Source organism: Scleropages formosus, chromosome 6 (genome assembly GCF_900964775.1).
Source record: "Scleropages formosus chromosome 6, fSclFor1.1, whole genome shotgun sequence".
NCBI lineage: Eukaryota > Metazoa > Chordata > Actinopteri > Osteoglossiformes > Osteoglossidae > Scleropages > Scleropages formosus.
In genome coordinates, this window is record NC_041811.1 from 17,329,217 (window position 1) to 17,344,161 (window position 14,945).

Below are 14,945 nucleotides of genomic sequence, written 5' to 3' on the forward strand. Positions count from 1 at the left end.
GAAGATTTCCTTTATGTTACAAATGGCTTGCCAAAATGTACTGGAATGCTGCTAGTACTGTGGAGATGCAACTGCCGCCCAAAACCATACAGAGCGTCTACACTGGTAGTCATGGATTAGCTGATAACATGGCTGATAGCTTTCTTTTCATCCTCACCATCTGATGATATGCTTTAAGCATCCTGTTAAAACTTATACGATGCATGCTTACATTGTGACAGTACAGAAACACCTTTCTTGTAATGGATATACCTTGAGTACCTGATGAGCAGCACCCGTGTACAATGATCGGGCGTTGCACATGACCCTACACTGCTTGTAGTGTAATCCTAAATCCTAAATGGTCTCCCATGTCTCTTTTCTTCGCAAGTGGTCAGTTGTACAAGTGAAGAAAGAAGTTTTTCCTCGTAAAACAAGGCTTTTACTGAAAAAGAATCCAAACAAAAATGAAGAAACAACTTCTTTAAGATACAATCAACAAGAAGCTAAACCGGGCACAAAATCAACAACTGAACCATCCATAGCTATACTAGATATGACACACTGAGCAAATATAAGTCCTCTTGTTCCCTGTTTACCGTCCTCAGAGATTCCCTTCATCTTCCAGCCAGCTGCTTTGTACAATGGGATGGATTGTTCCCTCACTCTCCAGCAGCTGGTCTTAATTTGAAGTGGCATAGGGCAGGCAGCGGGAGCTGTCCATCATGTTCATGCCCGTGACCCCAAGTGCAAACGTTTTTGCGAAAGCCATTCTGTAGGACGTTCCATCTAATCATATAAGTTCGCATGATTTCTTTATTTAATGTTTCACCAGTTTTGATGTGTGCGTGTTGCTGTGTGTACTCAGAAGTTATAAACTTAGCCTACAGGAGTAAAACATCCTTTATCATATCAAGAGCTACATATTTTCTCTTCATTTGAGTGTGAACATGCCTACAGTCCCTGCGTAATGTCATTGCCACACTGGAAACCATGAAAAAACCTACCCTAGCTTTCCAACCTTCTTCCCAGTAATGTAAAATGTACAAATTAAAACACTATTTGTCTGCTTTTTTCAGAATGGCAATTTTCTGTGCAGATAGTTATCAAACAAGTAGTGCTATTTAGAATGAGTAAGAATGACTTCATTTCCAGGTTAAAAGGAATGAGTTTATGGTAATCTTACATGGTTGACTAGATAGTGTGAGTTTGTGTTGCGAACTATGACTACTTGTATTAGTTATATTACTAAGACTAATTATATCTAGTATCTGTTGATATAAATGGTACTTTTGCTCAACTGTATAATAAGCCGTAAATCCATGTGGAGTAGGTCGAAGGGTTTTTTTCTGATTGCTGTTTATAGAGTCAAAACATTGTTCATGTGAGCTTCTAAAACAGTTCTTCTGAAATATTTACTTTGGCTCAGATTTTGTGGAAGTGCTCCCCTCTGCTTTTCAATTGTCCCCAACACATTGTTTATTGATGTCCACTGTTTTGGAAAACTGCTGTTGGTTTGGTATTTGAAAGTTAGTACAACATGTTCCAACATGGAACTTTGCTGTTACAGAAGAATGTGGGGCTCAAAAAACGTGTTGCTGCTTAGTATTTCAGACTTCCAGCTACTGGGAGCTAGAGGCAGTTTAATTTCATTGCATACCATTTTACGAATATCGGCAGATAGTGAAATAAACTGGCAAAAGAGAAAAAAAAAATATCTAAACGATAACTGTAAAAGCTTTTTAAAGTACATGATCATGGAATGTTCTTCATCAGAATATTTTTGTGGTGATATTGCTTTTAAAATGGGGGGACGCAGTGGCATGGCAGACTTGGCCGGGTCCTGCTCTCTGGTGAGTCTGAGGTTCGAGCCCTGCTTGGGGTGCTTTGTGACGGCCTGGTGTCCCGTCCTGGGTGTGTCCCTTCCCCCTCCAGCCTTACACCCTGTGTTGCCGGGTTAAGCTCTGGTTCGCCGCGACCTCGTTCGGGACAAGCGGTTTCAGACAGTGTGTGCGTGTGTGTGTGTATTGCTTTTAAATGAAGCTGGATAAGCAGGACTAGCTGAAAGATGGTGCTGCTGAGAACCAGTAGGTATGTCTACACTTGCTTTGTCATGAAGTGACCAGCACCGCAAAGCTTATTCTTTCAGAAAAGATAGGGACTGTTGGGTTTCCTTGGATGGCAGTCGTTTGAATTTTATTGTTGTCGTACTCTGGCCGGGGGGAGACAATTGAGAGCCATGACTGTACTGTCTGTCTAGGAATATGTTTGCAGGCAGCACTTTGGAAACAGCTATCTACTCGTGCGTCATTTGAGGTTGGGGCTGAGCGCTGTAATCACATCGAACATCATCAGCCTCACAAGTCATTGTACAAGACAGATGAGGGAGAATGAAAAGAAATGTTTGTGCTGCCTGACGTAATCAGATTATAATTCCCATTACATATTTTAAATATTAGAAATCCTGACAATTATAGTGTATCTGATTTACAATTAATTCAATGGCATTGGGAAAATTAATCATTTCCTGTACTTACGTTGTTGGCTGTAAGAAGCAAAGGAAACAGCCATAGATTACTGCTGAACTGTTACTGTTGGACAGTTTATGTACTTGGTTATAACACAATAATGATACATTTCTTATTGCAGGTGTTTGTAAATGCCCTTACCCTTTATAAGCAAGCTCCTGCACAATGAAAAACTGCTACAATGACTTATGAAAATATTTACCCTTATGTCATAAACAACAGTTAATTTCGCAGTACAATGCCTTTTTTGATTGTGAGGTGGTCACTTTGCTAATCCTAACCATAACCTGAATTTACCGTGGAAACAAAGAGAGCCATCATAAAGTCATAATCTAGCCATTAAAAGAAGATCATCTAATCATCAGCATCAAATATGTATTAGTAATGTATTAGTAATGCTACAGAGTGTGTCTAATGCCACTGGGTATTCATGGTTTGAACAGTGAGAGACACAGGCAGTGATTTTGAGAACCAATTTTTTCCCACAAGAAATAATGGCGGTTTGATTTCCTCAAAGGCTCAGTTCATGGAAGGAACCATATTATATTGGGGGTCAGATGTGTTTTATTAGGAATAAATGTCATATTAAAAATCACTATACAACCAAATCAGTTTGAACAATCTGTAAATAGAATTTGAATCTCCAACTTAAAAAAAATATCGTTTGCAAATAAGCCGAATAGCAAAATCATCAACAGCGCTGATTGACTTCTCTGTCCTAAATTTGTCTGTAAGTCCTTTTAAGAGTATAATCTGCTGGAAATTTTTCAGCTCAGATCTACCCTTTGGTATAATCACAAGTTGACTTTCTCAGTCCTGGATTTGCTGGATTCTGAGTTTTCAACAAATATGCTCCCTAGTTCCTGTTTCCAGTATGATGATATGAAAAGGGTACCCTGACTTGTCTGCATTTCATAGGGACTTCATTTTCCACCTTTGGACTAGTCATGTTCTGACAGGCATGCTGTGATTGAAATAAAAATTGATAAGTTACTTAAATGGTTGAGGAGCCTACAAATGATTGCAATGGTTTTACTTTTCTTCAGTCATTTTTTTAAGTTCAGGCAGTACTCTCGTCACGTGTTCAACCGAGCTGAAAGTCATATAGGAACCCTTCTAACACAGCTTGTAAGAAAACTGAAGTTAGTTACTCGTGAGGCCAACTCCATCTTTTCGAAATAGTGTTAGCGGTCTGTACCTGCAAGAGATCATGTGTTCAGTCAATTCCCCATTTTCTCCGGAACAGGGAACTGCACCCAGTGTTTTCACACTTTCAGCGAAGGACACGCATGCATGTAAGTTACATTAACCCAAAACCTAATGGAAAAATTTCTGCTATATTTATCTGATCTCCTTCTCCTAGGCAACTTACAGAAATTCAGTGATTCATGCAGCTGGCCATTTCTACCAGAGCAATTTAGGATAAATGTCCTGCCCAACATGCTGCAGCAGGAGACAGGATTTGAACATGGGCCCAGCAGCTCTGACTACTGCACCGCTTGCTGCCCCCACAACTTCTCACCTGCCTGATGCACAAGACACCTGCGCAGCTGCCATGATACAGGGAAATTCAGTCAAGCAGGAAGCATTGCTGTACTAATGAAACTGCTCCCCAGCCCTTCCCTGCTTTGTGAGCTCTTTAAGCACCACCCATTTTCTAACTACTTCCCAGAACACCAGAGTCTGCAGTCTGGCAGATCAATTCTTTAACATGCTCTTTTCCCCCATTATTTTGAAGTGAATAAGTTATTCGCTTCCAGTTGAACCTTTCAGGAGAATTTTACTAATTGCTTCTTTCCCAAAAATCTTTCCACAACAAAGGTTTTTTTATTCTGGCATACAGCCCACGTATCTGAAGCCCTTAACCCACATTATTCCAAGTATTCTGCTGAGTTGTTTTTCTTCAAAAGCAGCCCATATGTTAAAGAAATCATTGGGATGATGTCTTCTTTCTCGGAGAAGTGACCAAATATCCTGTTATGTCTAGATGCGGGTAACCAATTAACCATTGGTGTGCCAAATACAGGTGGTCCCTAACGTTCCGCGAAATCCATCATAAGTCGAAAATATCGTAAATCGGCAATGCATTTAATATACCTAACCTGCCAAACATCATAGTCGTAGCATACATGCGATGGCCGTTATGGGCTTGCCACCTTCATGCTGGGCAGTTATCTTGAGTTTCTCCTCAAGAGTAATTGCCATCCTCTTCTTCTTCCCACCAATAGCAGGAGACACATATTTCTGTGACATTATGGATGCGCAAAACACAACATAGATACAGGAGGTATCTGTATAGTGACTGCGTGGCGGGCTGGGAGATGAAGATCGCTGCCGCTGCCCAGCATTGCGAGAAAGTATCGCACCGCATATTGTTTTCCCGGGAAAAAATTCGAAGTACGGTTTCTACTGAAGGTCTACCACCAGCTCACCATCGTAAAGTTGAAAAATCGTAAGTCAAACCATCATTAGTTGAGGAGCATTTGTATAGTAAATATATGACACCCAAAAATAATGGTCCCAGTAATTCCATATATACTAAAGTGGCCCATTGTGACATATGTAGCAAGCATGTCCTGTCAAAAATTAGTGCTAAAATTACCTTGTATTTTTACATGGCAATACTCAGTATTTGTGAAGAACTGCTGAGGCCAGTTTGCGGTCACACCGTACAGTGATATTTCAGCCAAAACGGTGTCATGCTAATGCACCGCAGAACTTCCCGGTTTGTGTCCTGTATGCACGTACACTGCCATTTGACAGATTTCCAAGATTAGATTTGCAAGGAGATGATGGTTAGTTACTCCTTAATAAATAATGCTTCTTGGGAACTTTGATATTGTGATAAGATCTGGACACCAAATATATTCTTGTTAAAATGTTCAACACGGTTAAAAAGATGGAAATATGATTTGAAGTGGCATTGAAATATTTTTTTTCAAACTTTTAACCCTATAAATAAATTCAAGCCTATGCGTGTGACATAAAATAAATGTTACTCATTTTGTTTTACCTCCTTCCTTTAGTTTAATGCATCAGTGGTGAATTATACTTGAAGCTTCATTAATATCAGTTGAAGTAGCTCAAGAACTTATTTTCATTTTATATTTCTGCTCTATTGTCTCTTTTTTTTTTAAATTGCATAAATAAGCTGCTAACATGATGTGCAAAGGAACTGATTTCAGTCTGGTTTTAACTCCGTGTTTCTGCTCTTGCTTTATTTATGGTGGCCAAGTAAATCAATTTTCACATTAACCGATAATGCTGCACAAGTCAACCAGTAGCAATTTCATGTTACAAGTCAGCTGTGAGAAAGTGTAAAATTGTCAGTCTATTCCCCTTTTGGTATTGTTCTTGGTTCACAGGCGTCTATAGTAAATTATGCTATTTATCCTGCATAATGTTGCTTTTGTCAACATTTACTAGCACGTACATTTAGCAACAGTTCATAAGGAAAAGAGACAAAATTGCTAAGCACAAACATTAGTTTATTCTGACACAAAATATGATTCATAAAAAATCTTGAATACATGAATTAATGATGAATATGCATACTTCTATAACTTTTAATCTGTAAATGAATTGTCATCCATGGAGCAGTAATACAAAGTCTTATGATCATCTTTGATTCTTAATAATACTTGAATTACAGCAAAACACTGAAAGGGTCACTATAGTGTAAAAATGCAAAAATCATTTCATATTCCCTGGTAATGTTTTAACACAGTAAAAAAGTGCAATCTGATTCAAATGTTGATTTTTTTTTTCTTTTTTTTTTTTTATCCAAATAGACTTCCTCCCATAATTTTACTTGCTGTTAAAAAAAATAAAAGCATTTGAAATGGATGGAACTAATATAAACATTCATTTCTAAACCTTCTCTTGGAGAAGAAATGCGTATTTTATACGATAAAATAAATGCAGCCATCAGAATAAATTCACATTTGAGACAATTTACAGTGTAGTTCAGTGACTGGTTACACAGTCTAGTGAACAGAAGCATCTCAATACCATCTTTTCACATCAACCCCACCCCACTTTTCAGTGGTTAAGAAAAACTGTCATGTAATTGTCTGACATACTTTCTCATTTCACATTCATTGTTTTATATACTATGTAGACTCATCAGCACATGACCAAAACAACATAGCAAGGACTCCTGTTGTGAATACGCCATTTGGTTCAATCAGTGCTTTACAACTTCTACGGAATCCAGCTTAAAACATGCACAAAATTGTGTGTTACAGACATGTTGAGTAAAGGAGTTTGACTGATACTGAGAGTGATACTGATACTGACTTTATTGGGATTGCAGTTTAAATCTTCCATAAGCCTTAGTCAAAGCCTGTTCACTGTGCTCTTGCCCAATAGCCCGGAAGTCATGTGTCATCGTCTGCACCAGCTGCCAACTCTGTTTAGTTTTGATTCCCACATGTAACACACACCAGGGATCTATATGCATTTCTCCTGCATGTTCAAACTGCTGTCTGTCAAGGTCACATGCAGAGTCTGATCTTTTGGGCAGGAGCTGGACCTGTTTGGTTCAGAGAGGTTTGTGTGAACACACTGCACAGCCAGATTCCTGCTGCTGACCTCATTTGCTGAGTCAGAACTTGTGTAGTCCCTGAGGGACGTGCTTTCCAAGGAGGGTCCTGATCCCATCTGCACGATGCGGCAATTTCCAGCAAAGCCCTCACCATTTTCCAGCAAGTAAAGGAATGTCTGTGAGGTGCTGGTGACCTCCCTCAGCTCTCGTGACATGAGGGTGGGGGAGTCACGGGAAATTATGGAGGAGGACCGTAGCCCATCCATGAACTGGAAGTCCCTGGGCCGATGCTGGCGCTGACCTCCGATTCTGCAGAAGAGGCACTTGAGCTTCTCCAAGAGCTTTAGCACCACAGTCTTGCGGAGCAGAATGTAGATCCAGGGGTCCAGGATCGCGTTGACAGAGGCAAAGCGAATGGCCAACAGGTCAGGGTTGTTTGAACGTGCGTCCTTGATGCTGGACCAGTAAAGCTGGTTGACAAACACCCGCACCTGAAAAGACAAATTATTTCACTACTTATGCAAATAACATGTAAATGCATATCTTCCGGGGGTGCGGTGGCGCAGTGGGTTGGACCGCGGTCCTGCTCTCTGGTGGGTCTGGGGTTCGAGTCCCGCTTGGGGTGCCTTGCGACGGACTGGCGGTGTGTCCCCTTCCCCCTCCGGCCTTGCACCCTGTGTTGCCGGGTAGGCTCTGGTTCCCCGTGACCCCGTAAGGGACAAGTGGTTCTGAAAATGTGTGTGTGTGTGTGCATATCTTCCCACTGTCAACTTTATCATGTTGAGAATGAAGGAACAGAAGATGGTAAAAGGGGATGAACAGCACCTTTGATTTCCATGTCTAACGTCACAGACTAAGTAAAACATGAGAAAGGTTCTGAGCCAGCAAAAAAAATTTTCTATGATAGAGGTCATTTGGTTCTGTTTTTTTTCCCAGTTTTTTTTTTGTTTTGATTTAGCAATTCCCATGCACTGGGGAAGTGGGTGGAAATTTTATCTGCAACTCCTGGGAAAACAAGCAGGTGTACATCGCTGGATGGATGGAAGTGTCGAGTCGATTGTTACTCAGCGGCCACATGTGTGGTTCCCAAGGCTAGAGAAGAATGGAAGTGGTTTGCCAGCACTATTAGGGAATAAAAAATATTTAGTTTTTGACAAACTATGCTGAGAAGAGCTTCACACGTTTCACACAGGCTGTTGAACGCACGTCAAAATGCTAACAACTGCGCTACTCTGTTGGCAAAACTGGCACAGCTTGGAACCAAGGGTCCAGAAGACAGACACGAATGAGAGTGCAATAAAAATTAACAATGTTTGTCTACTAAAATGAAAAACATTTCTGCGACGTGGGAACTGAAGCGATGAACCTCCTGAGGGGGAGCAAGAGAGATGTATTATTGAGACAAACAGATGGCAATGATATTACTCAGGTGACATTTTAATTCTGACAAATAGAAGACACTCATATTATTGAGAGAAAATATCACTGGCTAAGGACACGAACAAATTTGTACCCTTTACTGGGACTTTAATAATCGAGTACGATTATCCTGACGATTAATCAAATAATCATTTAGGAAAATGTACAGGAAAGGGAATATATGACAGGTCTCTTAAAATGAACAATTGCTTTGTTTCATTTTATAAAAATCAACATTTTTACCAATTTTAGTGGTATATTTAAATTAAAAAAGTAAAGTGCAATCTTAACCTGTATAGCCATAAAGGGCTATACAAATCACACATTGAGTTTCAAAGAAAAAATATTTGCTGATATCCAATAAATAACCACAAATATATTTTGAACTGCTTTCCAAGGTACAACCAAGAGTTAAAGAACAAGTATACAAAAATAAATTAAAAATACATAAATCAGCATTACTTCGCAAATGTAATAATCCAAATTATATTTACAGTAGAAAGCAGTATATCTTAAATTTCAGAACTACAAGCTATAATTCAAGTATAGCTTAGGAGCAATGTAAGCCTTCCAGGAGCATGTGGTTTCAATGAGCAGGAAAGTATGCTTTCTTGGAAGGTTTTTTGGCTTTTGTTGGAGGCAGAAACCAATGCCCAACAACAGAAGACAACATAAACCAAGAGCAATCAACTGGGCTGGGATGTGGAGCAGAGATACTGGGAATGTATGCCTCTGTTGGGGGAGTGGGGGGTCCTCCATCTCTGAACCCATGCAGCCCTATCACATGTAGGGACAGTTTGTACCGTAGTGGTTAGAGCTGCTGTAGTACCTGTCAGCAAGGTACTTACCCTGAGTTACTCCAGTAAAAATGACTCAGCTGTATGAATGAGTCAATTGTAAGTAGCTTAACATAGTAAGACGCTTTGGAGAAAAGCATCAGCTAAATTAATAAATGTAAATATGTCAAGGGCGTTAGTTCTCGATGCAACAGAAAATCATCCACGTGCTTCACTGTTCGCTGTCCCACAGCGACGTGCATAACAATAATGAAAGATATTTTAATTAATCGAGTTACTTCAATTACGCAAGGAATCTTTCCAGTCCTACTTTTTCCATCTTAACGGAAGACTGAGTGGGTTTTATTTACTTTCCCTTTAAAATATAGATCGGAAGAAGTCAATCTCAAGAAAACGTCTGTAAACATAACCATTACGATGCAAACTTATGGTAAAGGGCTAATGTATTAAAACAAGAGTCCGTCGCAATGCGGCACAACAGTTGTTTTTCTCGTGCACTATATAGGGCCAAGCGGTGCAGTATGAGATGAGCAAAGTCCACTCAGCTCTCAGGACTCTATTAACTGTCAGTAAACGCACTGTACCACTTACAGCACGGACGCTGCACACCTTTGAGTGTTCGGTCTTGAAATTTTGCACTTCTACACATTTATCGCCATCTTTTCAGTTGTGTGTGCTGTTAGAGTGGTGTCCCAAACTTGAGAGAAGACACGTTTAATAGCTCCATCTATGTCCTCTAACCATTCTGGAGACCAGCATGAGAAATTAGCCACAGGCACTCGATATCTAACTCTGCCTGTCTTCAGCAATCTAGACTAATCGGAATTTTGCTGGATTTTCAAATTTTTACCTATTGGTCGTCTGGGAAAATTTTCTTCAAGAACATAATGTATGGTTCAGTAGCGTTTTTGGCGGTGTCCTGCAACCACCAATGCGTCCACTGATGTCAGTGATGGGTAAAAATTGAGTCATCTACACTTGCATGGAAATTCACCTTAAACTCATTGAATGCCTTCAAGTAACCATATGCACAAGACAAGGCCCCGAAAAGAGTGAAGCATTATTGCACAGATGACCCATTCGCACACCATGCAAATTCAGTTGTCAGTTGACTTGTTTATGAACTGAGGTATGCTAAGACATTCTGAACTACCTTCAAATTTACCAATTTAGCAATCGTGATTAATTTACAGTTATTAACATTTCTCGTTGGTGAGACTTAGAAGTAAAGCAAACTGAATCTAAGTTTTTATGACCGGTTAAAGTCATTACAGTTTTAATTTACTCATTTTGCGCGATATCTTTGTGGTCCTGTATCTGCAATCTAGCTTCATAACGTGCAAAAAAGTATTGAAAGCAACATGTCGGAAGTGTTCTGTTTGGCAGGACTTGGTGTTTTGTATCATGTGGGCATTTCTGCTATATTTACTACAAAACCAAACACTTGGGCCGGTGAACTCGTCCTTTTTTTTTTATAATTCAGCAAAATAACTTTCAGATGCAGATTCGCACATTGCTCAGTAAGAGAGATGGATACATGCTCAAGCACCGTGTTTCGCACCGTGAGATGCACCCTACAGTCGTGCTCAGTGCTGCTGTGCAATCCGGATCTGAGTGAACTATTTATTAAACCCAGCTTCTTTTGCTACTACTCTTGAGATTATAAGATTATTTACAAGTTCCCCTTCACTGGCTTTGGCATCTGATGAAGAAGGTCCATAAAAAGTTGATTTTTTTAATTTTAAGTTTCTACAGCTTTATTGTCAAAGTTCCATGCTTCCTGCTAACACACCCACCCACAATCACGGTTCATGTCTGTTAGCAGAGTTCAGTTTTATGTAGTCTATCAAAATCCCGATCGCCCTGTATCTTGTAAATCTTTACAGATTACAGCTGACATTAAAAGGCCACATCTTTTAATGGCCAATGTAAAATTTGCAGTGTGTAAATAAATGTAATAAATGTAGATCTGGTTCCACTTTAACTGTCTCACCTGCTTGGCACTGCTTTTCCCTCTTTCCTTTTGTGTAAGACCAAACAACGCACGGGACAGGACCATCGCTTCGGAACAATCAGATCAATACTGGGTACACGACATTCGCAAGGAACTGAGAAATCCGACAGCGGCAGAGAAGTACGGAAATGTTTCCGTGAACCTTGCCACATCACAGGGATTTGTCTCTGAAGTACATAAGGTGTCTGTGCTCTGCTCTTGCTTTTGTTGTGACCTGTAAACGCAAACCCCGGTGCGGTTGTAGTCATACCCACTGTTTAAAGCAAGAGCCTGCAATGCGTGCAAAACAGGAGCGCACAGTCAGTCCCAAGTTCAGGCCCTGTGTTTTTGGCCCTAGAGATGGCAGTGCTGGCCATATTTGGGACATTCCCCAAATAATGGATGCTTATGCCAGCCTATTCATGATTTTTGTGACTATTTCTTAGATATTATTGTTCTAGTTATTTTTAAGCATATTTTCAAAGTATAATAATAGGGAGAGAGAGAGATGTGTGTAAATTTCCGCTGAGGCACATGAGGCTGCGATTTGAGACAAGTCCTTCGTTGAAAGAAAGAGTTCATTGTGTCCTGCAGCAGAAAGGAAGGCGACACTTCCCTCCCTGTACTCCAGTTGTGCGCAGCGACACACTCACTCGCTAAATGACGCAATGGGAAAAGTGAAGGCGCACGCGAGAGAGCGGCGGAAGGGAGAGATCCGTGCCTTAACCACGCGACCACTTCCGATCTAATTAACGGCGCTGGAAAGAAAGTGATCGATCCGCTTTCAATAACCTCTTGCCACCGCTGAGCTGGGTCGCGGTGGACCGGAGCCTATTGCGAAGGCACTGAGAGGGGACACCCCTGGAGTGGACGGGACGCCGGTTCATCGCAGGGTGGAATCAATGTAACATAAATGTAACAAAGTGGCCGTGACGTGAGTAACAGGTACTGGGCTGGATGTAGCTACTGGTCCACACGATGATAACACCTTGAAGCCCTGACACCTTCGCTTCGTCCAACAGACTTTGACAACGACGAGTTCCCCGCTTCTACTGCGGGATTCGAACCAACAAGCCCCTTCTTGCGCCGCGTGTGTATGACAACAGGAGGGGTCGGTGACAGCGCTCAGCACTCGACGCGACAGCGGTCCGCGATTAAGACGAGCTGAGTGTGTGTGTGTGTGTGTGTGTGTGTGTGTGTGTGTGTGTGTGTGAGGCTCGAGCGTGAGAGGCGCGCGCGCTGACTGACTGACTGACTGACTGACTCACCACGAGCGGGATGGAGCAGATGAGCACCACGACCGAGGTGGCGATCAGCACGATGACCATCTGTATCTCCCCGCCGGCCGTGCGGCGGAAGCTGCGCCTCCTCCTGCGGAGCTCGACCACGCGGCTGGGGTCGGTGCCCAGCGAGGTCCTGCGCACGAAGCGCCGGTGCATGAGGATGAGCGCGCCGCACACGAGCACGTTGCACACCACCGTGGCCAGGATGAGGAAGGAGCTGAAGCCCGCGTACATGTAGGAGAAGGCTGCGTGCGCGCTCACGTTGCTCCGCCAGTCGATGAAGCACCACGTCTGCGGGAACTGGCGCGTGACCCGGCCCAGACCCATGCTGGGCAGCGCGCAGAAGAGGATGTTGGAGAAGTAGATGGAGAGGAGCGAGACGCCCGCGAGCCTCTGGTCGACGTAGTGGTTGTAGAAGTACGCGTGGTTGATGGCCAGGTAGCGTTCGATGGACATGGCGCAAATGATGCTGAGGCCGGCCAGCGAGAAGAAGAGCAGGATGAAGGCCGAGTAGTGGCAGAGCGCGTCGCCGCCCGGCCACGAGCCCTTCACGTAGGTGGCGATGGTCACCGGGCTGGCCAGCAGCGTGCCCAGCAGGTCCGTGACCGCGAGTCCGCACACGAGCGTGTAGAACGTGGTCTCCTTCTGCTCCTTCCTGGACTTGCAGAGCACCGCGATGGCGATGGCGTTGCCCACCACGCCGAAGATGAACATGATCACGGGGATCGTGGGGTCCCTGGGGCCCAGGGACGCGGCGCTGCTGCTGCTGCTGCTGATCATGATGATGGTGCCGCGATCGTCGTGCCGCTTCCTCCTCCTCCTCCTCCTCCTCCTTGTGCCGAGCTCGAGGAAGGACCGTCACCTCGTGCGTGACCTGTCACATGTCGCCCTCATAGTACTATCTGCTGTCACCCTCTTACTCCTCATTCATTCATTGATCGTCCTCGGAGAAACCGACGATGACACGCGGGAGGATCTCCGGCAGCGCCGCGCACTTTCGTTCCATACACACACTCACACACACACACACACACACACACTCACACACACACCCACTCGCGCAGACAGAAGTTTGTACGTCCGGTGTGTCGCGGCTCCTCCGAGCTGTGAGTCCCGTGGGCGTCTGGCTCGCATTGACACACAGCTAAGGGTGAAGCAGAACTTCCCTCTTGTGAAAAGCCCCCGCAGAGCTCCTCCTTCTGGGCTCCTCCCTCCAGGCAAGGGTTCGAGCTGGAAACCTCCAAGATGCCCCACAAAGTCATCTCTCTCTCTCTCTCTCTCTCTCTCTCTCTCTGTCTCTCTCTCTCTCTCACACACACACACACACACACACACACACACACTCCACAGGATCCTGAGCTAAAGAACATAGTTCACCTCTTCACACTCCTCATATTACTTCAGATGTATAAATACATGCAAATAAGGTGCTATGTTATCATGGGGCTTTTGCTGATGTATGATATTATTTATTAGTAATGGGCTGAAATGCCATCATTTAATCTAACATTCAGAAGTAATCATCCCACTGAAAATGTGTGATGATCCCCAAGGAACCCCAACTAGTGAGGCGTTGGTGATCGGAGTTTCAAAGGTGCCGTCCTTCCGGTGGCTTTGTTGTAAAGCAGTATAGAGTCTAAGGCTGTAAGTGAAAAAAATTTTTTAAACGTGTCAGTGATCTCCATTACGTCTTTCAGGACGGAGGTCTTAGAAATGCAGTAACATCCTGTGTCATGAACGATGCTGTTGATCTCTGTCAACACAATGAGCCGCAAAAGGCCAAATGTTAATATGTGACCACCGGCAGCTGGGCTTTTACTAGAAGTTATGATCATGTTGTTGAAGCTCCAGCATTCACCATGTGCAGCCCTGACCATCTGACGTGAAAACGACATGTTTAAACTCTGTAATGCATTTGAAGATAAACACAAACAAAGGTTCTAAAATCACTTAAGGAGTCAAGAATACACGTGGGAACTGGTGAAGATATACAGAGAGGAGAACCCTAAGCCAAACTGCAGTCAAAGAAACAAGGATGAAGACTGGATGGAAACTATTATCATCAACCTTGATTTAACTGACAGCTTTGTCTAAGGCAACATATTGTATTACGTAAACAACTTTACTATGATTTAAGCCTTTATACACCAGAGTTTCCTAACTGTCAGATCAGGATGAGTACCTTGATCAAGGGTACTAATGCAGAAGTGAGATTGTTTTTTATGCACACTCTAAGTCTTACTGTGAGATGGGTAAAGGCTAGGGTTTTTCCAGTTATTTTCAAAAAGTTTGCACAAATATATTATTGCGACCATGGCTTAGAGGGGCTCTCGGCCAAAAAACGAGTACAAGAGGCATCCAAAATTTGTCAGTCCAACTGCTGTTGTAAGAATTCCATTT

General features: G+C 42.8%; 1 protein-coding gene across 1 annotated transcript; it reads right to left on the reverse strand.

The window, feature by feature from the left end:
- Positions 1–5,570: 5,570 nt before the first annotated feature.
- On the reverse strand, positions 5,571–13,817 carry ptger4b (prostaglandin E receptor 4 (subtype EP4) b). The gene is made up of 2 exons (XM_018736782.1): positions 12,531–13,817; positions 5,571–7,544 (listed from the first exon to the last, which is right to left on the reverse strand). The coding sequence occupies exons 1-2, from the start codon at positions 13,323–13,325 to the stop codon at positions 6,960–6,962; spliced, it is 1,380 nt and encodes a 459-aa protein (XP_018592298.1). The 5' UTR covers positions 13,326–13,817; the 3' UTR covers positions 5,571–6,959.
- Between the last annotated feature and the right edge of the window lie 1,128 nt (positions 13,818–14,945).

Bases quoted from the DNA above. Each gene is read 5' to 3' on its own strand.
- ptger4b (XM_018736782.1), bottom strand. From the start codon at position 13,325: ATGATCAGCAGCAGCAGCAGCAGCGCCGCGTCCCTGGGCCCCAGGGAC. The intron at 7,545-12,530 runs GTGAGTCAGTCA...TTGTCTTTTCAG, and splicing joins TCTGCTCCATCCCGCTCGTG to GTGCGGGTGTTTGTCAACCA.